Consider the following 27891-nt stretch of genomic DNA (forward strand, 5'->3'; position numbering starts at 1 on the left):
TCCATTCCCCCCCAGATGATCAGATAAATAAATATGATTGTCATATGGGGTAAAAGATATCTTTTATTCTGGGTACCTGGGTGGCTCAAGTATTCCTTCTTCCATTACATTTTGTTTAAAAGAGACCAACACCATAAAATGAAAAATAATTGTCCATATTTACTTTTTCTGAACTTTTTTTTGCATTAGTCATCTGACCACAACTACAAGTTCAAATTAATGTCAAAAGCAATTACCACAATTTGTATCAACTGGATGATTTTTATTTCTTTTAATAATCACATTGTACAAAACACTTTAAGATAGCAAAAAGTGTTATAGGGCTATATTCCTAAGTAAAATGAAGGTAAGGAGACTTAATGGAGTTCCTGGAAATAAAATTATATTGATTTCTAGAATTCATAGCTTCCCAAGATGTCAAAAATGTTCATTTTAGGGGCGCCTGGGTGGCGCAGTCGTTAAGCGTCTGCCTTTGGCTCAGGGCGTGATCCTGGCGTTCCGGGATCAAGCCCCACATCAGGCTCCTCCACTAGGAGCCTGCTTCTTCCTCTCCCACTCCCCCTGCTTGTGTTCCCTCTCTCGCTGGCTGTCTCTGTCTAATAAATAAATAAATCTTTTTAAAAAAATGTTCATTTTATATATTGGAAATACTAGAAACTGATCTTGAGAAAAAATGGAATTTGGGGGCTAAAACAGGAAAGGGTCAGCAAGAAGAGGAACACAACTGTAAGAAGCATACAACAATTAGATTTGCATACCAGTATCTTGCTTCATGGGAAAGAATACCTAAGCTTTTGGAGGACCAAATGATGGAAATACAATATAGTTAGGTACATTCACTTATGAATGAAGCGAAAGCCTGAAGTTTTCAAATTCAGTAAGTGTGCGGACACAAGAGCAAAGAAAATACCAAATATGAGCTGTTAGGACTGAGAAAAATCTGAAAGTTCCTTAAACAGTATACTTTTAGTAAGATTTTTAAATTGTAAACTGCTATCATTTAAGAAGATAGGGAAAGAGAAGGCAATTAGTCACAGAAGCAAAGTAAATTATCACCAACTGCTCTGTTTCAAGTTTTCATTCTAATGAAAATGAAAAGGTACAACTAAGCCAAGAAAAGAAAAGCCCTTCAGTTGCTTGTATTCTCAGTCCTGGGCATAGCTCCTGGCATGATTTTCTCCCTCTTCCCCCACAGAAAAAGATTTATCAGTAAAGGTATGGCTTCTATTAACTATTAGATTATCAGTACATTTTGGTAATATTACATGGATTCATTGTTAAAAATCTATACTTTTTTAAATGTTAAGCATAAAAAAGTATGAATGGGAACAAGGCAGAAGAACAGCATTTTTAAAAATAGGTACATTGCATGTACGCCCATTTTTAGCAACAGAAAGAAAGTATAATCTTTTCCTAAATATTTGCCAACTAATGAAAATTTCTAACACTAAATAAATTTGGAAATAACATTTTTGACAATCTGTGAAAATACACCATGGTTCCTACGAGGATGTCATTAAAAATAATAACAACAAAAAAGATCCACTCTAATCGCTGCAGATTTCTCTATATTCAACCTTTGACTTCTTTATTAAAATAAGTTTTAATAAAGTGGCTCAACTAACAGGAAGAAAATAATCGTTTTTAGAACTCAAATAATACCACCTATGTATTATTTCTACACATGATTTTAGGTTGCAACTTTCTGACTATCATTTTAAATATTTTTCCACTAATTTTCTTACTAATCTAAAATATACAGAGTACAACACTCATCCTGAGAATTCCACATGTTAACTAAAATAAATCCAGTAATAAATGCTTTGTAACATTATCAAATTCAAACACCAGAAGAAAAGTATTATTTCTGACATTAATATTCATAAAACTTACATTTTAATCATAAAACCCATCATCTACAATGAAGAAAATCCTAAATCCTACTTTATAGGTCATAAAGCTGCTTTAAATGGAGCAAAAAACCTGAATTTTAAAAATTAGTTTAAAACTCATTCCTGCAAGTCTTTCAACTCTAAATGGAAAAAAAAAAAATTCTATTTGGGAATGAAGCCAAATGCACATCTCATAAGCTGAAGAAAATAAAACCGCATAATTTTGGAGATTAATGCCTATTAGTTTACTTCGTATGCATAAGGGAATGCCAATATATTTGTTTCTCAGCAAAATTTAGAGTATAACAGTTAAAGTCATTGATATTGTCTAGGTTGTGCATAGTATGTAAGAGAAAAATACTTTACAAAATACCTAATGAATCTCTTAACCTTCACAATTAGAATATGGTAAAAGTTAAAAGTATTAAAACTGTGTATTTTGTCTTCCAGATGTAATCAATATTAACTTTTAAAGCATCCATAATCATTTTTGAAATTAAGTTAAACGTTGCTACAAAAATGCGTAATGATGAAAAGGCATTTTATAAATGTGTATTATCATTAATTTACATACGTATATGGAAATTACCTTAGAAATTGTCATGCACAAATTAGCAGTACTTTGAAGAAACATCTTTTTTTATTTTGGGGACAGTACTGATTCATTACTAATGAAATGTTAATAATGCAAACACACTATTAATATGTTGCTTTTCCTTAATCTTTTAAAAGTGTAAATGAAAGAAGGCTCAATGCACATATCACTTATAATCTGAAAATAAACTGTATAAAAATCAACAATAAAGCGTATCATTTGACTCTGTTCAGAAGCAAAATCATTTGCTATTTGAGAAGATTAGTGTTTGAAAGCAAAGGCTTTAGAATCAGAAAAAACAGGGGTTTAAATTCCAGTTTGTCTGTTTCTTTTAACTATGAGCCCATAAGCAATGTATTAAACCTTACAGCCTTCTTTCGAAGTTTGTCTTTAAGGTTAGATGGGATAATGCAGGCAAACTCTTTGCACAATGCCCAACAAATATGAATTACCAAAAACATCAATAATGATAAGTACTCCCTTATGTAAGATGGACACAGATTTGCAAACCTTAAAGGGGCAGGCTATCTTTTCTTGCTCCAGAGTGGTTCCTGTACTGTGCCTATGATTTCCTGTGTACAGCTTTAAAAACAGGTCAACTATTCATGTAAATTTGTTTCCTTCCCAACCCTAATCTTGAATTGTACAATGCCCAACAAATTGCTTTTACTCTTCTTTTGATTATCTTATGCTCATTATTACACTTTACCAAGTGCAAAGTATGGAGATGAGATTCCATGTGTAATCTATTGTGAGAGGTGTTTTAATCAATAGTCTTGTTCTGCTGATTAAGCAGGGGCTTCTGTTTTGGCAAGATAACATTAGTTTCTCCAGTCATGCTCCAAAAACCACTGGGAATCTTCAGCAGATCATTAGATATGCTACAATAAAGCTTTGGTACATTTTCTTTTCTTCCTTAAATTACTTCTTCACTGTCCCATCATTCCTTGTCTCGATGGCACTGCATTATTATTGCATCTCCCCTGAAACTTGCACTAGAGCTATGTCTCCAGGCCATAGGATGCCATTTTCAATTGAAGCTTCTGCTTGAAAATATAAATTAAGAAAATTTCATTATCTCCTGCCAGGGGCCATTATTCACCACAGTTCTAAGGAAGATTAAAAATGCAAAATCTACCGACTTGAACAAATACTCCAGCATTCAACAGAAAAACTCAGTATATCATGACAGAAACTAAAAATTAATGTTTGCTGAAATTTGGAGACACCCTCTAGAATTAGTCCAATTCTTTATTGAGCCTGTAGGTTCAGTGAAGATTGCTTCCACAATTTCAGTCTCTTAGTGGCATCTGTTATTTTTAAAAATTCAATTATAAAATACTAGCAATAATAGGTCTGTTTTCTTCCCTGAGTAATCTTCTACCTTATTTAAAACTGCTCACTTTTTTGGAGACAAACTACATACTTTCAAGGTACCAGGGTATCATGTAATGGCACTCCTTTCCAAAGTGCCATATATAAGCAGAACATTCACAAGAGTACCCTGGAACAGTTTAAGCCACATACACATGGGGGATTATTTCTTCTTAATGAATGCAACATCTACAGTTGAATTATTGCTACTGAATCCATTCTCTCATTAATAAATAGAAATGATATTCATTCCTGAGTCTCGATTACTAAAAAAACAAAAAACAAACCCATTATATGTCTATAAGTAAATTTTATTCTACTCAAGTAAACCAGTTTTAAAAAATTAGAAATGTTACCTCAAAGGTAACATAAAGGAAACGAAAGGAAAAGGAAACGAAAGGAAAAGGACACTGTTAACCTATACATTTTTACTGGAGGTGATTATATGTCTGGCACATAACAGAAATTCAGTAATTGTTTCTGAATGAATGAAGTAAATGATGAATAGTTAGCTTGGCTATTCTGCTTACAAATAAACACAGTTAGTAGAAAATAAATACCAGACATCCAATTCTGCTTCAATCAGCCATACTTGATTCTCAGAGAATTCTGTCAATTTGGACAGAATTTTGTATCATGAAAGCCAATGATACAGCACTTAGGAGATAGACTATTTAAAGGCAGAGGAAAAACGTACTCTTTAAACTTCCAAATCACTGCATACACTACCAAGTCCAAATGACCAAGGAAAAAACGTACAGTACTTTAGGCACTAGAACCTTGACCTTCTGAGTCCAAATTTAGAACAAATTTTTACACACATAGCAGATGACCTTAAAATACAAATAGGTAAGTTCTGATGCGAATAGATTTATTCAAGGAAAGTAATCAAACTGCGGGGATAAAAAGAAGTTATGTTCCAACATAAAAGGTGACAATCATCCTCAAAAATCAAAGCGGGAAACTGAGGTGAATGATACATCAAACCTCGTATTTTATTACTGTATATAGTTCTTTTAGCATCTAAACTTCTATTCTGTAGAGCTAAGAAAAGTGGGTCCCGCTTTCTTTAAATATTTATTAATGATGATTTGTGAGCCTAACTAATTGCTAGGTAAACATAACATTAGGAAGCTAAATGGTGTGTAATTATTATGGAAAAAGAAGAGGTGTTCTATAGTAATGTTCCCATTTGTCACATAACTATGTTCTCATAATTTATTTAATAATTTGTGTATTTTAGTAGATTTCTATCCATCATATAGTATTTAATTCTTTAGGCATGTTAAGATATTATACTCAAAGCATTACAGAATATGTGTTGTTTGAACTATTTTGAAATCACTGAAATAAAGATGAATTATAGAAATAAAGTTACTATAGAATCTCCAGAAAAATATGCTTGAATATTGGTACATGACATGAATACATAATTTGGAAAAAATGACAATTTCTGTTCCATTCAGTTTCCAATACGCTGGTGTTCTCAAAAATTTTAAATACAATCCTGATTCCAAAAAAAATACAACTGTGATTACATCTTTGCAACTGTATTTGAAAGAAAAAGGTATAGAAAAAGACAATTTATTAATTAAATAACCATAAGCAAAAATACAAAATAAAGTTCTTTCAGTACTAGCAATATGTAAACGTAAACCTATTTGACTGAAAAAGTGTACGGTATATAACAGAAATAGAAAGCCAAAATAAATATCAGGTAACCTACAGCAGGTCAACAAAAGCTTTGACAGTCAAATCCCGTTTAATCCATGTCCAAAATATTGTCATTCCATTTTTCAATGTTAAAAACAGGAATAACATAAAAGTGACACCTTCCACAATCATTTTGTGTCTGAATAAAATACTATGTTAGGAATTATAACCAGACAGTTTGTGTACTTTAATATTTGCAAGTTAAATGTGCAACTCAGAAACTCAATAATCCTCAAAAATTCCACATTAATTACTAAAATAAGCATTTGAAATGGCAATGCTGATTTGCTTAAAAACAAGTTACTGTGTTTTAGAAACCTCTGAAATTCCTTGCAGTTTTTACTGGACCTTGGGGTCAGTTTAATGCAAATTAGACTTGACTCACTCAGAGCCTTATTAATCCAGTACAAAATCTCTTGTTTGCAGAAATGCACATTCAACATAAATGTGCTTGCTTTTATTAGCAAAATAAGAAGTATTTATTTACAAAGCATGCCACTGAGACTAAGTTTCATTCACAGGGTCATCAGGTCTAACTACTTAATGAAAGGAACAAAATAATTTAAGCGGGGATAAATACTAAAATTTTGAAATATTTAAAAAATATCGCTTCTGTGTCCAAATTTTCAAGACCTCTGCTTTTAATAATTCAAAAAATTATTATGACCTGTATCAATTAAGAGAAATTATTTATAAAAATGTTAACCTACTACAGTTTGCATTTGCAGAAACTATCACATTTTTAACAAGGGAAATGAGAAATCGCTATGGGATGCCCTAGTTAGATTAAATTAGCAGGAAACTTGTTACCAGACCATATAAAAGACACAGCGTAATAAGACATGACCTTGCAGAGCCTTGGAGCCAATCTATGATGTTTTTCCTTCCTATAACCCTTGCTAATTATCTGCAAAGTTGCAGACCCTTTTGTCGTGGGTTATTTTTCTTCAAATTGTGAGGGGATTTTTGGTTTCTAAATATTTAATTAGCCTTGTTATGATATGAGAATTGTTGTACATGCCAAGCATTTCGATTTTCATACTCTATTCCTTCTAATTATCCTCAGATTTAGATTGGTCATCCCAAATCTTTTTCTTTTGTAATTATTTACTTCTTAAAGATCATTCGGTGAAGAAATATTTCCACCCTTATGGCTCTTCTTTTTCACAAATGGCTTTTCTGGTCCGTTAATTACCCGCTCAGAGGATTAGAGTTTGAAATAATGCAAAAGAACCTGCAACTAAAAGGAGTTTTAGAGGACAACACTGAGTAAACTAGATTTTCGTCATTGCTATTTTAAATTCACCTTAACAGATTACTCCCTTGGTTTGGATAGGATTTTGAAAAACAAGAAAATTATGCCATAAATATATATTTTTCTGTGTCCCAAGATATTTGATGGGGTATGACTTGGTCAGTATTCTAGATCTCTGCATAGGAAACAAATGAGTATCTAATCTAATTGACGGCGAATATAATTTCTGCTTTTACAGACCTCACTTTGATTACAGCACAGCAACACATGTTCACAGAACTCCCATATAAATCGAACCGCAAGCAAAGAAATTAAATCATAAGACTTGATAGCATGGCTTTTAAAAAAATTTCCATCTATGCAAAGCTTAAGACTAAATGCAATTTTTTGATGATTTAATTGACTCAGAAGTTTTTCGTTTTTTATTAAAATGATTATATTCTATAAGTGCCTGGGTTTTGTTTTGTTTTTTAATCAAGAGGCAAGAAAGCACTGCTATTCTTTACCCGAAGTGAATTCTTTTGACATAAAATCTTTCACATCTTTCACTACTATTATTTTCTCATCAAAAATTTTCAGCTAAATACACTTTTCTTATATAGCTTTTTTTTTTTTTTAAGATTTTATTTATTTATTCGACAGAGATAGAGACAGCCAGTGAGAGAGAGGGAACACAAGCAGGGGGAGTGGGAGAGGAAGAAGCAGGCTCATAGCAGAAGAGCCTGATGTGGGGCTCGATCCCATAACGCCGGGATCACGCCCTGAGCCGAAGGCAGACGCTTAACCGCTGTGCCACCCAGGCGCCCCTTATATAGCTTTTTTTTAAAGTAGTTTATTTTCCTTATGCAACTTACAAAATATTTGGTAGTAAAATACATGACATGGTTTACAAACAAAAATACGGGAATGCCCTGTGTAAAAGGGGATGCAAAAGTATGAGTGGGCAGTGTCTTAATAATATGATTTGAATTAATAAATTAATGTTGGAACAGGGAAAATATGTAGAGTTAGTATTTCCCCAAAAGGTCAAGAAAGTGAAAACACTCTCATTCAGAAAATAAAGTGCGACATAATTATTCCAGAAGTTAAATGTTTCTATTAGCTATCTCGTTTTAATTCTGCACCCCATAAAAACTGTTACCTGTGTTTTCCCTATGTTGTTCTTTCCCATCTAGAAAGATGCATCAGAACAGAATTCTCACAGAAATGACTATCTATCTATCCATACTTCTTGAACTATTTCCTTCTTAATAGAAAGACCATTTGAAGGACCTGAAGTCTCTGAGGTAGAACATTTTTAGAGCTGAGGACACTAGGCCAGTAGTTGCTGAACTGCTGGTTTCTGTCTTACAGTGGTGCCCTCTATGCAGCCCGTTGCCACGTACTGAGGTGTGAGGGAGGCACACATATTTGCAGGAAGCATCAGCTAAGGAGGAGGTATAAAGAAAGCCAACGCATAAACGATGCTGGCCCAACAGTATTATATTCACCCCTGATTAATGGAACCTGAAGTGATCTTTGTCTCCTTTCCCTATAGCAGGAATTGTCTATATAACTAATTTGGCAATTAATCATATTCTGCTTTGTGGCATCTCTTGTATACTTTGCATTTTGGTTTTTATTTAACTCAGCAAGTATATTCCATGTTTCGAATTAACAGGTAAACTCCTTCTGTTTTTGTTTACATTCTTTCCCAAAAATCCGAGAGTGCCGGGGACTTATTTGTATCAGTCTCATTCAATGCCTTTGGTTGTTGCTAGCTCCCTAGTCTTGCCTCTCCAGCTTCTTTTAAACTCATCAGAATGCCTAGTCCTGTTTATGGCAAAAAGAACTCACTCAATAAATACTGTCTAACTCAGAATTCTCACTCTTCTATTATTTTATTAAGGGTTTTTTAATTAAAGGGACAACTCAAAATGTCTTATTGATACATACCAGTTGTCATTTCTTTAATAAAAACTGTGGAAATTTTGTATAGATGTTTACTTAATGTTTTGTAAGACAAGAGATGAAAAACAATAAAGACAAAAAGCTGGAACCATAGACTCTTGGGATACTCTTAGCAGTAGAGCAGGTGTGGAAGGCTAAAAACAATCCTTAATACCTATAATCTGAATATAAATAATCAAATTCATTAGAGGCTCTTTATAAAGAGGTGGATACTGTGTGGTTCATACACTCTCAAAATTAATGGAGTCTCACCTGACTGATAAATAATATGGCAAATTTCACTGGCTTACTTATGATAAATCAGAAGTAATCTTTAATCATGACAAAATATTCATAATCTAATCCTTTTATCAAATTGACTATCACTGCAGGAGTCTCATGTGTTTGCACAATTAAAAACCCCATGTTAGCTGTATATAATAAGGCATTACATTTGATGCAAATCCTTTTCTATTGAAATAAGTGCCAAGCTGACAGCAGGAAGTACCTGATAAGAAAGCAACAAGGCATTGCTCATGGCATTCTCGATAACTGAACACCTACTCATAAGCATTCAGTCTTCAGCATATTAACCCAAAATGCTCTTTTATTTTAAAAAAAGCACAGATCAAGGGAAGTGTCCTCTTGCTGCATCTCAGTCTCAAAGGCGAGAAAATTATCTAAAAATAGACGATAGATAGACAAAAATAGACAAATAGGAAGGAAGGGAGGGAGGGAGAAGAGGATGAAGGAAATGAAAATTTTATATCCACCTGTGATTCTGGCACTAGAAACAGCAATATAAGACATATGCTGCTATATTCTAGGTGTAGAAATACCTACAATTTTAAAAGCATAGTAATACCCTAAATATACCACATCCAAACAATATCTATGCAGAAGAAAATGAACAAATGGATATAAAATTACATATTACAGTTCTCTGCCATAAAAAGAGGGAACTCATTGTTTCAGAATTAATATAGAAGACCTGAAGCCCTAGTGTTATTTTCCATATTCACATTACAGGGTTAAAAATAATTTTTAAAATACATCTTATAGAATTTTGAGAAACATAACACAATCTTGGAAAGGCCCCTTCTTCCTTAACCTAAGTACAAGAAAATAATTTATAGTGCCCAAGAGGAAGAAGAAAGCTGTGAGATGCTTCATGGTATAGAAAGCTTGAAAGGGTGAGGTCAGAAGTTGAATAACTCCCTTAACAGACCTACTCAGCATTCCCTCAACATATAGTACATCTTCCCACCTCAGGACATCACTCATCACTTTCCCTTCTCCATCAGTTTTTAGAAGTTTATTGTGCTTAGAGATTTGGTATCATGCTTATTTCGGCACACATCTCATCTTCTTCACCAGACTACCTCTTTGAGGGGCTCATGCCTGCTTTAAGAATCTCTGAAAACATGCAGTGCATAATGCTGCACCTCATTCTACAATTTATTAACTCCATAAACATCAGTGTGTAGACTTGCAAATATATATTCTTACCAGTTGTTCATAAATACCTTTACAGTGTTTGGCACATTCGCTTGTACATCAATTAGCTCAGTAATTATTTGGGAGCATAAATAAATGAATGAAAGATAAAATATAATTTTCAGAAGTCAAGCATAGTTCCATACCCATATGACAGAAACCAAATTAAAACTTTTCTGATTTACATGGTTTGTGTTTTTAAAAACTACAAAGAAGGCAGAAGATTCCATTCCACGTTATATTCCTAGCCTGAATTAGCTTCATATCAGTAACTTGTCTGAAAGGCACAGTTCATCGTGACCTATAAAATGGTAGACTCAAGAGCTTTTGGTACCACTAACACCATGTACAGGCTTGGGAGTACAGGGCTGTGTGCTGTGAAGCAGCAACAACACTCCTCTGAAAGCTGACGAGCAGTCTTAGGCCACAGATAAAAACAGGGGACGGACGCATATTCAATAATGAATGACTAGGAAAACATCTTTATCACTGCAGACGAAAGACAAAAGGTACACCTTTTTACATGATACATATTAAGATCTACAAAGCTATTTAAAATTTGTTACATATCTTATAAAAGTTCCAGATAGCTATAATATTATCATAATTTAATAAACTGTATTTGAGGTTGTGTGATTTATAGCTAGGGACTGTTAGAATTATTTTTATTTGCAAAAAAGTATTCTAATCCTTTAAGTACTCCATTTAACACATAACATTACAAATTTTATGTTAGGAATCACAGTCAATTTATTACGTATATTTGATAGATCACTATTAAGAAAAAGAAACACTAGAAGAGCTTGCTATACTGTTTTTATCTTTGACCCTTCAACTTTTCCATTTCAACAACCTCATTAATGTCAAAATGCCATGAGAATGCTGGCCCACTTTTAAATCTCTACAGCCGGGGCAAGGCAAAATCTTTCGAGTTCAATCAGGAGTGCTTTCTTTTTGTATTCAGCTAAAAAGCATAATAGCACCACAAAGGTCAGAATATTACCTTTATTAAAGAAAAAGACAAAGATAAAATGCCATCTGTAGACCTGAATTGGACAACTGGGGGAGGGGGGTCAAAACTATTTTGGTTTTTAATTGCCAGATTCCTACAATGTACGTAACCAGTACCAAGGACAGGACTTGTTCTTGTATTTATTATTAGTACCCTTCTTAGGTTGGGTAACAAGGGAAGCCGAATTTGAGGCAGAGATCTGTGGGAGGTTTACAGTGCTCTTGGAACTATCAGGAAAGCAGAACTGGGTAGAAGTCTAATGCGGCTGCAACAAAGGCCCTGAAAATTCCTCAGGGAGGGAGCTCTGGAGTTGGGAGGGCCCTTCAGAACTGTCTCAAAATGAGGCAAAGGATAAGGAGGCCAAGCCTTTGTACTCCAGCATTCAATGAGGGCTGCCTCTCGGGAGAAGGGTTTAAGGTCCCTTCAGCCCAAAGCAGTCCTGGGCCGGCACTCACTGGGAGCCCCTCGGCAGGCAACTCCTTTGGCGGTTGGGGGAAAGACCGGCTGGTCCCGAATGGGGAATCCGAGGGCATACCACAACATCCACCACCACATTGTTATTGTAAAGAGTTTAATGAACTGTTTTCAAAAACAGTTCTTTTAATGATACTTCTCATTTTCACAGATTTTATTGTATTTCATCTTCTTGTACACACTGACATGTCAATCCTGTTTACTAAGCGATATTCAGTGGGTTTCCTATAGAGCAATGAACCTTAACAGGCAGCTTTTAATTGGCCCACATAGGCAACCGCATTACTATTAATTCCACAGCTACCGCATAAAATAAAACCATTGCTTCTCAAACTCTAGAGCAATTAGACCTCTCGGCTATTTGGCTAACTCTGCTTCATGATACCCAATGCAGTTAATTATATTTTTTGATGTTAATAGTCTCTGTCAGTCTCAAGCATAACTTCTCTTTGATGAATATTTAAATTATATTTGAATAAAAAATAATCTTGGTTACATTCATATTCACTAATCATCACAGCTTAATAAAGGTCTACTCGTCAAGGGTTGAAATAAATGGCAATGCACATATAAAGGTCTCAAATCAACTTATCAGATAATGTATTTGTAATGACCCTTATTTATCTTTCTGTCTAACATACTTGTTTATATACATTTTCAAATAGCATAGTCTCATTCACCTAACTACCCACAAACAGATTTCAAAAGTTACTTGTTTTATAAACATTTTTTAAATTATATATATAGAGAGAGAGAAATCCATGAATTAACAATGAGAACATCTTAGGACTGGGTCATAAGATAATTTGATGTATGGATAAAAAAACACAAATTATAACATATCCTAGAAAAATCAGCATACTTTCTCTTGCCTCTTCTTGCTACATTGTTTTGACAAGTTCCAAGAGTAATAAAGAAAAAAAAGGTGTGATTTACTAAAACATTTTTTGATTACGGATCTTACAGAAACCCACTGAAATGATTACTAAAGAAAAGTGACTTAAAAATACTTTTTTCTCCACATAAAGGCTATAGGACTGTGGGTTGAGGGTGAAGGAAACTTCCAAAAATAGGGAATGGGGAGAATGGGAGAAAAGTGTAAAAGCAAAGCCCATTAGTACAATTTCTTAAAAATTTGTATAAACCTCATTTAGTTTAAAACTCCCTTAGTTTAGCTTACATCATAACAGAAAGGTTTTAAACAAAGCATTTATTTAATGTAAACAGTGAAAACAGGTTTTTTATTTTAAATCTTTTATTTAATGAATAAATGTTTTGTTATCTACTTAATTAATGCCCCTTAATAAATTTGTTAAATTTTTAATTTTTCACATTCTCATCCCAAATCCTAAATCTTTAGAATATAATGTAGACATAATGAAATAAAATAAAAAAGATACAATGGAATGTCCTGAAATGCATACATCAAGCTATGAATGTCCAGTAGAACACTGCCAATTTCTCAAAATCATCACATTATAAATAAAAATGGTAGGGGCAGATTCAAGTTTTGTGAGGTCCAAGCTTATAAAATTTAGGGGTACCACTTTAACGAAAAGAAAAAAAAACAGAAAAATTACAAGTAGAAAATCAGATACCAAAATGAATAGTTATTTAGGGGGGAAAAAAAGAAGGAAAGAAAGAAATCACAATGAACAACACATTTTTCAAAGCCACCAAGTATCAAAAGCAACAAAATCCAGAAAGCTGAAATAACATTTTAATAAATTAATTGCCAGCATTCCCTTATGATATTTTCCTTACTAATTTTTTGACCACAAATTCTACCATTGTCTCACATAGAACAATTTCACAGTGTCACTTTCTACAATTTTGGTTTTCCTTTAGAACAGCTGCTCAAAATTTGTTATTTATTACTGATGGTTAGGATACATAAAGTATATGCCTACAATGTCATAGGTGATCATGTCTGTTGAACTGTGACAGCCTATGCCCCATGAATATGGGTATTCTGATAAATTCTCTCTTATCTGATACTTATTGAACAGTATGTTGTCTTTATAATTGTAAGTACTACATCTGAAATGTTGTCTAGGTACTCCCCCAAGAATATACAGGAGAGAACTTCTGTTTTGATTAGTTATATACGAGGACCAAATCCCCCACTTACCGTTTAATACATTTAATGACTGAAAAGATTTCACAGACTAGCTCTGGCTCCATACATTTCAAACATTATTTCTCCACCACTTGCCACATATTTCAGGTGCTACAGGACACATTCAAATTGTAATATGACATCTGGCCTTGCACATTTATGTCACAATCAGTAAGGCAATATAATGAATAATAGGAGTAATTCTAAAGGCCATTTCTTCACCAGAATAGCTAGCAATAACTAAACTGTACATGAGTGTCTGCAAACCACATAAAAATACCCACTAAATCCAAACTGAATTTATCACCAACTGAACCTCTACTTAACAGAATCACAGTAGCTCTTGGCTACTCCTAAGTGACCATAAATGAGGGGAGTGTAACAGAGAAGTCAGTGAATGAAATCAAAAGCTTAAAAGATTGTGTTTAAATATCATACTTCAGCAAACTTTACAAAAACATATGACCCTTTGAGCACACTGCAAGGGGCCCTAACAATGCCTTAGAAGAGCCTGTATAAGTCAACGGCTCTGACATTTAAGATTTATTAGCTTTGAGGTCAATCCAAAGAAGAAACAGTAATATTTTCACAAATTACAGGTGCATTCAGTAACAATGACAGATCTCTGGTCTGAAAAAAATGAACAGAAAGACCACTGCTTGGGTGCCTGGGTGGCTCAGTCGGCTGAGCGGTACAGTTCTTGGTTTCGGCTCAGGTCAGGATCTTGGAGGCATGGGATTAAGCCCCAAGTCAGGCTCTGCACTCAGTTCAGAGTATGCTTGAGATTCTCTCTGCCCCTTCCTCTCTCTCTCTCTCAAATAAATAAGTCTTAAAAAAGAAAAGAAAAGAAAAGAAAGACCACCGCTATAATCTCAAGACAGCTTATACAGAGTGACTATCATTTCAGACACTTTCTTTCTTTAAGGCCATGGGGAGTGTTTTAGGTGAGTTCTAAAAGCATGTCTGTGCTGGCTGCATATGATGTGAAGAAATATTGGGAGAAATGCATTAAACAATACCCTTGACTGATTTATATGAAATAAATATCAAGACTACAGAATCGCTCACTTCTTTTCATTTCTTCAAAACTTGATTTTTCCTAGAAACATCAGAAATATTAGGTCCAAACCTACTGTGGAATAGCAAGCAGCATTAAGAACTCTAACTAAATTGCTATACGGTATTTCAAGAAAATACACAGCAATGTAAAAAGAATAGGTCTTTAAAACCTCTAAGACAGATAAATCCGAATGCTATCAGAAACGTAATTAACCACAGTAATTTTCTTTAGGCTACATACCAAGTAGTGCATTGTTTTTGTTATTGCTGCTATTGCTAATATGGTCGAGGTACAATTTCATTATGTGATATACAGAAATATTAGTAAGGCCATATTAATGACAGCTGAGCTCTTTTAAAATTATTTAATATCAAATATTTTTCTCTCTTCATTTGATAAAATTAGCCAATAGAATATATTATAAATGATACTGATCCACAATTGCTACCTGCTTTTCAGTGGCAAAGCAGAGCTCCTCAACGCTTAGTAAGAAAATAAAGTAAGGATTTGGAATAAAACAATGACTAAGGATTTTTTTCTCTACTAAATGGAAGTTAGAATGGAAGATTTTATCTTCACTCAAAATTATATTTTATTATTTATTGCACAATAAAATATATTAAATAATAAACAGTATATTTTCAGACAGTGAAATTATTCCAAAGCTTCAATGAATACATGTATTAATTTTCTGGTAATAAACATGCTGATCAGAAGTTGCACTACATATAAAAAATAATTCCAAATTCTTAAGTGAAGTTACAATCTATAATTTATTTTTTATAATAGTAGAAAATATGTATTACATTGCATTTCAGTAGCATTTGGCTATGAGTTTTTGGTGGAGAATGGGGAGAGAAAGCCAAATAAAAAGAAAAAAATAGTGAGAAGGTCTTGATTTTAAAATCTAGTAAAATTTAATTTCTATTCTCTGTAACTCATTAAGCATCTATTTTTATTTGTTTAAAGTATAACATTTTTAAAAAGGATGCTTGTAAGCCATATTTATATATGACACTAGTAGTATGCCATCAGAGAGCAGCCATACACTAAAAAGAAATCACACTTAGGTACAAAACAAAGTACTCAATTTGAAACTAGTCTTATGTAAGCAGATACAGTGTGCTTTCATTTAGTTATTTAACATTGATTAATGTAGTACATTTAGGCAATATAATACTAAATTGGACTTGGTTTCTGTCAGTTAACATAATTAATGTTTAAATTGACTTTGTAAATAGAAACCAATATTTTAGTGTGATGAAGTCAGGAATGTTCTGAGTAAAAACTACAAGGTGTATGACATTATATGTACTATTGAGATACCATTGTAACCTCATCTGAAACATCTTTCAAAGGAGAAAGCTGGAGTAAATAATACCTAAGACTATGAAAAGCATTATGAAGAGATTATATACAATAATACTGAAATTTGTATGTCAAATCAATGTTCACGTTTGCTTTTATTTTATTTCTTCACCTCTCTACTTTGGTTGAAATAAAGACAAATGCTAAAAATAAAAACTGAAAAGAAGTCACCAGAGTTGAAATGAGATATGTCTTTCCTTTTGAAAACTAACTTCCTTTTCCCTCATCCGACCAGAATCCAAAACCAAAATCAAATTCAAACTTTTAAAGAATTATTCAAACCTGTTACTTCACTGAATAATCATTAGGAAATACAGAAGATCAGTAATGTTTTGTCCTGAGGAAAATTGGTCCTAGCTTCCTTGACTAAAAGACATAATATAAAAGGTTAAAAACCCACATATTAACCAGAAGTACCAGAGAAAACTGGCAATTCACACTTATTCTCTCAGTTCTCATTATCCAGTAGAAATGTTTTACTAATTTTCATTTTAAAAGGAGAAACAGAGGACCCTGGAGGGCAGAATCTTTGATGTGACATTGTTTCTTTCTTCTACATTTGATAAGCGGGGTCGTAAGGGATATTTAGATTATTTGTCTTCTAAGTCATTTTACAAATTATTAGCCTTACTTGCACAGTAAATGTGAATGTTTAATATGTTTCATGTTTATTACTGCCAACAGTGTCCCCTTCTTATAATGAATGCTTTGGTTTAAATGCCCATCAGTAAGTGACATGCAAAGTATGTGTCCAATTAGATATACCAATTAGAGCTTTAATGGTTATTTATTACTATCCTAAGGATCAAGAGTCTATCCTAGTAACCTCCCAATCCTTGCTCAAAGAGAGATGCTTGTAATTCCAGTTAGTTGTTTTAAAGCAACTCAGCCAAGAGTAAAAGAATTGGTGGAAATCTATCACCAAACAGAAAATAACTTAAGAATATTGCACAGAGATGATGGTAAGTAGCATCTGAGTTATTCATTTTTTCCCCAGATACATTTCATCTTAATGGACAAATGGCTGATAAATCTGACAGCACAGATAGATAAAAGCACTTGGGATAAACAGCACAAAGGTAAGAATGTAGTTCTTCAGAAATGGCAGGCTTAAATACTATGAAAATGAATAGGTTCAATGAATAAATAAACCAAGCAAGAGAAAAGTATCCCTGACCAGTATTTACAATAATGCAAGAAGAAAATATACAAAACCCCAAAATATTATAAAATATCAAATTAGGTGAAAAGGCAGATTTGGCTTATTTTTTTCTTCTAAAAAACTTCCATTAATAAGGAAGGGATGTGAATATCTTAGAAATCAGGTTTTAAATACATTGTTACCTATAAAGAGAGAACGGGAAACAGAAAAATAATTAAACTCTCATACAGCTCTGGCTTGGATACAAAGTTTCTTTACGAAGACTGAATGATCAATATAAAAGTTGAGAGGGTTGTACGTCAAGGAAAACATACTCACACCGAAATCTATAATCATGAAGTCTCCCAGAGAATACTGGCAGAACTGTGACTGCATTCTAATGGATTTTCTTGGTTAAATTTTGAGAAGCTCCCAATATTCATCAGTTCTCATAGTAAAGTTTTGCATGTATGTGTGTGGATTTAAGTAACTCTTTTAAATATTTTACACACACTTAATATCTTATCAGTATACTTGAAAATAGCAGAAGCATATTTTTAAAACCTAGATAACAGAATTATTAAGACTAGTTATTAATTATTATTTAATAATAAATTTTCATGTCACTAAGATATTAGTTAATGAGATTCTAGTATAGACAAATTGCAGTTCCAGTCCCTATAACAAATAATTCAACCTTTTTAAAGGTTCACAAAGTGAAAAGAGGGATATCATGTTGTCACACCTTCCCAAAGACATTTTTTAAATAAGTGAGGAGAAAATACATGCTGCAGTGTGGACAAAATGTACTGAATGCAATGACAGTTTATTCCCTGATGTAATGAAAGGGAATTAGAATATGATGGGTCCCAAGTTCCTCAGCAGTTCTAACAATGTTATTCAGTAACTCTCTTAAAATATAAACGATCGCATATGTCCCCACCCCCCACCCCCACAGAGGATCCCTAGTTATGTGCCTTGACTGGTAGCAAGAACAGGAGGTGGAAAGGCAGGGGGAAAGATCCTTGTGCTTATTTCAGGCTAAAGCATGCATGGTCTTTTCCATGGAGCCTTACTTCTAACAACATGCTGGGAATATGTGCTAAATTTTCGAGACTCACTCTGTATCTACTGTAATGGAATGAGGCATGGAGCAGAAAAAGTAATGTACATACATATACAATAACACATTTCTTCAAATTCACACAAGAAACTGCAACCACTTGAGTTGTTGTTGGATTGACATGTTAAATAAAACATAATTGTGCTTGGAGATAATAAGTTGGGACACTGACAGCTTTAGAAGAGTGAAATTTAAGGATAGAAAAGTTACTGAATGGGATACAGGATGGGAATAGATTACTCTGATTCCTACGTTTTTGAGCTTACTTCCATCATCCCAACCAATGTGGAAAAGATCTAGGCTCTGAAATAAGTTTTGTCACCTACTTATTTAGCTTAATTTAATGAAATTGCACCCAAGTTCTAGAAGCAGATTTTTTTCCTTTAAGACAAAAGTCCCTGAATTGTACCCCTGCTTTATAAACCTAGGTCATGTATTTTTTAATTGTGGGCTCTGTGACTAGGGAAATACCTAATTCTTCTGGTCTAGGCAAGGCTGAATGTCATTTTCTTGATTTCTATTCTGAAACTCTATCATGAAAACGCTATGTATTTTATTTGGGCTGTTCAGATAGAATAAAAATCTTCAACATCAATAAGAAAAAAGTGTATGTCTTTTACTGTTTACTATTATTATTTTACTGTTGATATTACTATTAACTTTGCTATTGGCTTTATGAGACATTATCTTCTTGTGCCTGTCCTGGTTCCCTTGATGGCAACTCTACCTCTGTCCCTATACTCAGGTGTTCTCTAGAGTTTTGGTATGCTCAAACTACAGAACCTCTGTGAATGACATCATCTATTCACCAGCAAATGTGAACTTTGCATTTATGTTTGCTTCATCTATGCGTTCTTTCACTACTCTTGTGAGTGTTAAATCTGTTTAAAAAACTGCTTGCTGAACTACTTATTTATGCGCAAGCTTGTTACCCAATAAACTTAAACTTAAATGGGTAGTATAACAACCAAAAATATACTGAACTTTATTTAATAAGAACCATCATGTAGTTATGCTATGAGGTTCTAGCCACTTGCTGTCTACAAGTGGGCTAAAATTTTGGCCAGAAGCTTTAAAGGAGCCAGGCTAGTTCTCCATGTCTAGGGCAGTCCTTTACTGTCCTTGGACAATTTCGAAACAACAATAGCCTATTTTTTAATCAATTATACAAAATATACCTTTCCTACCATACGAAAAACTGAGGCATGAATTCTATTTTCTTGAGGAGAACACATTAATTTCAGAACCTCTTTGGATTGATAAAGGTACACTCATGCATATCTGATAGTACGAGTTAACTCTGTTAACTCAGCCGCTGTAAAACCTCACCTACCCATGCCCATTAACCTGACATTAAATATTTTTTAAAAGTACATATTTACTTTTGGATCTCTAAACCAAAGTGCTAAAAACTTAAGGGCATATTATAAAGCATTGCTTAGGGCAGCAAACGACCTTGATCAGAATGGACAGGCTCTCACAGCGAAAAACATGAACAAAGGGACAGTCATAAATGACACTGGAAGATGATCTCAGTTACAATTTAGCACATCACTTTAAGAAACCAGATTGTACCTGAGTGCCGCAGAAACCCGATATTGTTAGCAAAATTCTAATTTCCTTATTCATCAAATACTTCAGAGTAGTAGTAAGGTTTTTTGTGTTGCTTTAATGAAATCAAAGAGCTAAAACTGTTGCACAATTTTTTAAGGTACCTCATAATTATCTTCAAAGAGTGCTAAAAACATTCTCTCTAAAGGAGATTATCTTATAAAGTATTAAAATACATAGCATTTTAGGGAAGAATTTGATTTCTCACTTTCTCGGATGAGCCATTTGTTGTACTTATAAGACAAGTGTACCATCAATTTCTAATAGAAACTGCGTTTCACACTTTTGAGTGAATAGGAAATAGAAAGTGAAGAATGAGTAACAATTATTAATACTTTTACCACCACCACAGTCAAAATTACAAGTGTATTTATTTACTTGACTCTCAACTGTTGAAGTGATGACAGTGAGGGACGGGTGAAAAAGCCCTGAAATACAACACACACATATTTTAATTTCAATGATATTGAAATTTGTGTTTATCTCCATTATCATATTTTAGACATTTAATAGAAAACTTCAAGTGATTTTATTTGAGCTTTCTAGAGAGAAAACTTTTTTATCTTAAAGCAAAAAATTCTCTTTTCTGCATTATTAAATATCACATTTTCTGAAAATTATCAGTAGAAAATTTGCTAAATTATTAGGAATATGGTAAAAATAATTCTTTATTTGTGAACACTGTAAGAGTATTTTTCAATTAAAAAAACAGGGATATACTCAAAAAATGGGTGCCTGTCTGGCTCAGTTGGTGAAGCATGAGACTCTTGATCTCTGGGTGGTGAGTTCAAGCCCCACATTGGGCAGAGAGCTTACTTAAAAACAAAAACAAAACCGAGGGCACTCGATCATTAATCAGTATTAATTCAGCTGCAAAAATATTGTCTACATATTCTCTTACAGTATTTGAAACTATATACCAGTCAAATATGGCAGACTTCCTTAAAGGTTTATATTCTGACATATGTGGAATGAAGTACTTATAAGCTACCGCTATGAAACTCATTTTTAAGTCCTCTTAATATTGTCTTCCTGTCACTGAAGTGTTCTAGTTTAAACTGTTATTGTGCTGACTAAATAATTACAAGCCACCAGTACAATACAACAATTTAAAAATGGGGGTTCCACAGCTAGTTTTGGAATTAACCCCTTATTTACACTAATACATCTTAAATTGTTTGGAAATTTTGGTAACAAGGGTAGAGTGAACAACTGTATGCTTCCACAGAATTTAAATACCCCCCAAACTCTAGCTCCTTTTAAAGTCTTATCAAAAATGCAGCCCTTCTTTTATAACATAATGAAACAATGAAAATAACTTATCTTGTATATTTCCCTTAATATGTAATTATACTTGATACAAATATGATTAAGACTTATGCATTTTGTTAGATATTGAACTATGTATTTAAATGCAGACATCCACAAACAATAAGTTATTTACAATGTACAATTTCTCAAGGCCAGCTCTTCCAGACCCTCTCTTTGTACCAACTCCTCTGATTTTTGCTTGTCAATTTTGTAAAAACAGGTAATTGCACATAATAATTCTTTACTTCCCACTTCTCTCTGGCCTACTTCTAAATGCTCATCTAATATCACTACAATTAAACAGTTCAACATGTAAAGAATGGATAAATGGTCCATTATTAGTGGCTGCCGTTATTGTCTCCCTAGCATGGGCAGTTCCCCAATTTTGAAACACTACGTGCAAATTGTTCTATTACAATTTACTGGAGCACCGAATCCATTCTTCCAAAGAAGGTAAGTTAAGTTTTACGATTTATTTATAAGCCAGATTCCAAATGCTACACAATCCATAGAGAACTTGTTTTAAATTTTAAAAATCTTTCTCAAGTGCTATTTATGCAAATGAGATTTTGCCTTAACTTTTTAATAATGACACTTTAAGAACTAAAATTAAAACATTTTTTTAAAAAAGATCTTATTTATTTTTTTAAGTAATCTCTAAACCCAATGTGGGGCTCGAACTCACAATCCTGACATCAAGAGTCACACGCTCTACTGACTAAGCCAGCCATGTGCCCCCAAAATAAAAACATTTTGATGGAAATCTTTGAAAAGTACTGTATTTATTCTCTCTGGTTCCTTAAAAAAAAAAAATCTTGACCAGTATTAACATTAAAGAAAAACCACTTATAATGTGCTACTTATAATATGGCTAATATATATTCTCTGTGAAATCAGAGATTTTACAGCAATTTGTACCCATATTCTTATGGCATGGATTTTTTTAAAATAGTTTTTCCATTTTTTTTCCTCATTGCCTCTTATCTATCACCTTTCGATGTTTTCATTTTGCCTACACTAATCAGACCCCAGTCTAGAAAATTTGCTATTCTACTTTAAGGTACACTAGTAATTAAGCTAGAAAGTTAGATAGAATATTGTGTCCAGAGGGGGAAAAGAGGCAGGAGAAGAGGGTGAAAGCTTTGAATAGAAAGATGAAGGGTTTTCCGAGTAAACAAAATACAATAGCAATAATATATAATAACTCTGTGATACTTAAATGTTCCTTCAGAGAATTTCCAAGTTCCAAATAACTACGATTGGTGGATATTATTGTATAGTTTGACCATAACTAACCATGATTTTAATATCTTATATATAAGAAAATTTTAATTAAGATGCCAAGTGTGCAAAATTGAGGAAAAAAAAGAGGCTAGGAATTAGGCGCTCTGTATTGAGACAGAATTTTTTGGTACTCAGAAGTTTTTTGGTATTCTACCTATAAGTAGGAAGGCAATTATCCCATTCAGAGATATCATTTATATATTTTAAATTTTAAAGCACACTTTCCAACACATAATTTTTTTTAGAAAACCTTTTTTTTTTTTTTTTTAAGATTTCTTTATTTGAGAGAGAGCGACAGAGAGAGAAACAGGAGGGGCAGAGGGAGAGGGAGAGAATCTCAAGCAGGCTCCCCGCTAAGCTCAAGGTCAGACTTGGGGCTTGATCTCACAACCCTGAAATCATTACCTGAGCTGAAAACAAGAGTTGGACACTCAACCTACTGAGCCACCCAGGTGCCCCTCCAACACATCATTTTAAAAACACAATATTAACCAATGAGATAAATATATGGAAGGAGAGAAAGAAAGCATGCTATATGTTTTCTTAACTTGAATTTGCTGTTTTTGTTTGTTTTTTTAAAGCTAATGCTCAAGAGAATGAGAAGATAAACCACAAACTGATAGAAAATATTTGCCACAGCCCTATCTGATAAATAATTGTTACCCAAAGTATATAAAGAATTCTTTTTTTTTTTTTAAGATTTTATTTTTTTTTTTATTTATTCGACAGAGATAGAGACAGCCAGTGAGAGAGGGAACACAAGCAGGGGGAGTGGGAGAGGAAGAAGCAGGCTCATAGCGGAGGAGCCTGATGTGGGGCTCGATCCCAGAACGCCGGGATCACGCCCTGAGCTGAAGGCAGACGCTTAACCGCTGTGCCACCCAGGCGCCCCCCAAAATATATAAAGAATTCTTAAATGAACAATTGATTAACAAATGGGCAGAAGACCTGAACAGACACTTTACCAATGAAGATATACAATGACAAGTAAGCATATTAAAAAATGTTCATAATGACATGTCATTGGGGAAATGCAAATCAAAGCCAAGACGTATCACTACATACCTATTAGAACAGCAAAACTACTTTGTATGATACTACAACGGTGGATGCGTGCCGTCATAAATTTGTCAAAACCCATAGCATAAACAACACCAAGAATAAACCCTCACGTAAACTATGGACTTTGGGTGATAATGAGGCGTCAATGTCAGTTCGTCTATTATAGAAAATGAGCCACCCAGATGCAGGATGTCAACAACTGGGGAGGTTGTGCCTCTATAGCAATAGGAATACGGTAACTCTGTACTTCCTCTGCTTATTTTTGCTATAAAAAATATTAATCAAAAAATTAAGGACCAGGGTAGGGTGCCTGGGTGGCTAAGTCAGTTAAGCAACTGACTCTTGATATTGGCTCCATGCTCAGTGGGGAGTCAGGTTGAGGAGTCTCTCTTTCCCTCTCCCTCTGCCCCTCCCCCCTCTAAAATAATAAATAAATCTTTCTCTTTTAAGATTTTATTTATTTATTTGAGAGACAGTGTGAGCAAGAGAGCACGAGCAGGGGGGAGGGGCAAAGGGAGAGGTAGAAGCAGACTCCCCACTGAATAGGGAGCTTGATGAGGTACTCTATCCCAGGACCATGGGATCACGACCTGAGCCGAAGGCAGGTGCTTAACCAACTGATCCACCCAGGTGCCCCTAAATAAATCTTTACAAAAATTAAGGACCAATTATTGCCAAAGACCCAGATAGTTAAACACTCATAATGTTACAAAAATATTCCAAAATTCTGCAGACCTAAAAAACAAGATTATATTTGGAATATTATTCTTACTCTGTATTTTATGATATATAAAAATCAAAGATAGGTATTGCATATTCTCTGATATATCAAACTATATAAAAATGACAGAGATTTAAATGTTGAAAGCTTAAAAGCAGAAATCAACATTAGTAGGTAAAAGCCTCATTCAGTTTAATAAATGGGCTAACATATGGACTCTATTCATCTACTTTGGAATTATTATAATAATTTTACCAGTTTGGGTTTTATTTATTATAATAATTTTACCAGTAGCTAAAATGGGATATTGACACATAAGTATTTACCTTTGAGTCATAATTTTGAAGGCATCTGGGAGGTAGCAGTCTGTATTCTCCATCTGAAATGGGTCAGCATCACAAATCTTGTCATCTGTCCGACCATAGTTAGCGCTCTCAATCATGATGACATCACTGCCTGGACATCGCAGATCTATAGAATAACCTTCACAGGATAATTCTCGCCTAACTAACCCGAATGGCAAAGCTGCTCTGCTGAAACCTTAAAAATGAAAGAAAAAAAAGAAAAAAGAAATGAAAATCAACACATTTATGCTTTTTTATTTTTTATATTTATATTTTATAAATATTTATAAATATATTATATGTAAAATATATAAATATTATATAACATATAAATATATTTATAAATAAATATGAATTAATATTGTTTTAATTTAATTTTAATTTTAATTATTTTAATAAGGCATTTTCAAGTACTATGATTCATGTTTATATTTTAGAGGTGTCACAAAAAGTATGTCTTTTAAGTCATCCCTTCATACATTTATTGAATAATTCCTTGACTCCTTACTATATGTCAAGAATTTATTAGTTTTTTAAATATGTATCTTTAGCTGGACTATTCACCTGTAAAATACAACTTAAAATTATTCAAACAAAATATTTTCTGTATAATCTATTCAAATTAAGAAACTAAGTGACTCTTTCTGAGTAAATCCAAAGAAAAATGACTAATCAATGGATTTACAAATAATGACAAGTTTTACAAATACAAAATGTAACAATTAATCAAGAAACAATCTTCCTTTAGGCAGTGGAATAAAAGCTCTGATACACACTGACTTTACTTTCTCATTTAATGTAGACATATTAATTGCTGTTAGTAGCATTATCTTAAAAAATACTTTTATCTTAGCAGTTTCCCACCCCCCCCCCAAAATTACTAAGATACTATGACAATAACATACTTACGGCACAATAACTTATGTCAATTTATAGACACTTTACTTAAAACTGGCATAAATGCAGCAGTTGGGAATTCAAAGGAGCCAGCACTCACTGCCCCAATCCTGTCCAACAAGCTGATATAATTCAGGGAGGGCAAAATTTTTCTAAGATCCACTTTTGTCATCTACAGAATGGAGATGAAACACCTGTGATGGACTTTTCCTACCTGTGTGACTCTAAAGTAAGATCATGTACATCACAGCGCTCAATTAAAAGTGCCGTATGAATTTAAGTGTGGTGTATTAGAGTGTAGACAACCTCTGTTCGTGAGTGCTGAAAAAGATTCCCAGATGGAATAAAAGATTAGAATTTTAAGTTTTCACCCAGGGCACCCATAAAGTAGTAACACTGCACAGGACAAAGAGTAAACATAGAGAAAGCCAAGAAGAGCCAGGAAGAAGTATGTGTGAGTGAAGTCTATCTTCTCTGAGCTGGTGTTCCACCCATGGTTAGCTACCACTAACAAAAACTTCTCCAGCATTGCCTCAATTTTGTGTTTCAATTTTCTAACCTGTCACCGTCTCAAACATTCCTGTTACGAAAACCAGCAATAATTTTAGTATTTTTTCTTATCTCTATCTTTTTAGTTACTCCATATCACATAAATTATCCTTTATATCCCCTTTTATAGAAAAAAAGCTGGCATTCAGAAGGAAACAGTTCCAAGTTATGAACTTCAAGTTCAAAAACTGAGTTACGTCCAGGTCAATCCAATGCCAAAACCTGTTCTCTTCAACTTTACTGTACAATGCCTCTCACTAATTCAATGAAAAAAAGTCACCCTGTAAAACATGCACTTTCTAACAGGCAAATAATCCGCCAGGAGGGTGACTGGGTTACCACTTGGATATGACTCAAAAATCACCAATTCTCACAATTGGCTGAGCTCTAAGTTCTACTGAGAAAACTAAAGGTGTAATTGGAATGATGAGATCAGAGAAAGACGCAACTTGGAGCACAGAAATCTTCAGAGGATTGCAGCCCACCCCAACCTTGGAGGGTTTCATCACTAAGAAGGTTTATTGGTCTCATGAGATTACTACAAGCGTGTGGAGAGGTGCTCTATCAAGGAAGAAGGAATAAAGAAATGGAGCTAGACGGGAGCTCCTGGGTGGCTTAGTTGGTTAAGGGTCTGCCCTCGGCTCAGGTCATGATCCCAAAGCCCCACATGGATTGAGCTCGGCAGGGAGTCTGCTCAGGGAGTCTGCTTTTTTCTCTGCCCTCACCCCCGCTCTGTCCCTCTCAAATAGATAAATAAAATCTTAAATATATATATATATGCTTTAGAGCTTCACTTTAGCGGCAAAAGCTGTGTGGAAATTCAAATAAACAATGTACAAAATTCTGAAACACAGAGTATTTTTATTTATTTACTTATTTATTTATTTATTTAATTAGTTAGTTAGTTTGCTATAGGCTTTTATTGCTTTGTACCGAACTCTTTTTCTTGTTTTAATTTTGTATTATGTTATGTTAGCCACCATACAGTACATCCTTAGTTTTTGATGTAGTGTTCCGTGATTCACTGTTTGCATATAACACCCAGTGCTCCATGCAATATGTGCCCTCCTTAATTGAAGCACAGAGTATTTTAAAGGCAGAGATACTTTGTAATTATAAATCCTTAATAAACAAGAATAAATCATATTATTAGAAAATACTGTGAATGTTAGAACACATTATTAGAAGACTGGCTTGGAGCCATAATTCACAACTTTTACTACTTGTCAAAAATATAGGATTGATTATGAAGCACTGTGGTTTTTAAAATAAGCCCTTAATTTTTGTTGTTATTGATAGCTTGCAGTATTACATTTACAGTTCTAAGTTAATTTTCCTCTGCTTGTGAAAGATAAATATTTAAGAACTTGCATTGCTGAGTGTCCTGCTGTTTTGGTAATTCAGAGAGAGGATTTTTAAACCTTAGCCATAGTCATCCAAATAGGTAAAGTAAGAAAAAAGAACAGGAAGAAGAGACGGAAAGATCTTCTTCCTGTAGAATCTTCTGGAGAAGAGAGATCATAGTACTCATGCTTTCACTGCACAGAACTGAATGAGTTC

General features: G+C 33.7%; 1 protein-coding gene across 26 annotated transcripts in view; it reads right to left on the bottom strand.

Annotated features, from left to right (window-relative positions):
- ADGRL2 (adhesion G protein-coupled receptor L2) overlaps nt 1–27891 on the bottom strand; it is a 269281-nt gene that overhangs the window by 56278 nt on the left and 185112 nt on the right. For all 26 annotated transcript variants that reach the window (XM_044383702.3, XM_048220214.2, XM_048220216.2 and 23 more), the window contains one exon: nt 24868–25081. In XM_044383702.3, the coding sequence (XP_044239637.2) occupies nt 24868–25081 (214 nt within the window). The remainder of the gene's footprint in view (nt 1–24867; nt 25082–27891) is intronic.

This window comes from Ursus arctos, unplaced genomic scaffold (assembly GCF_023065955.2).
Source record: "Ursus arctos isolate Adak ecotype North America unplaced genomic scaffold, UrsArc2.0 scaffold_12, whole genome shotgun sequence".
Taxonomy (NCBI): Eukaryota; Metazoa; Chordata; class Mammalia; order Carnivora; family Ursidae; genus Ursus; species Ursus arctos.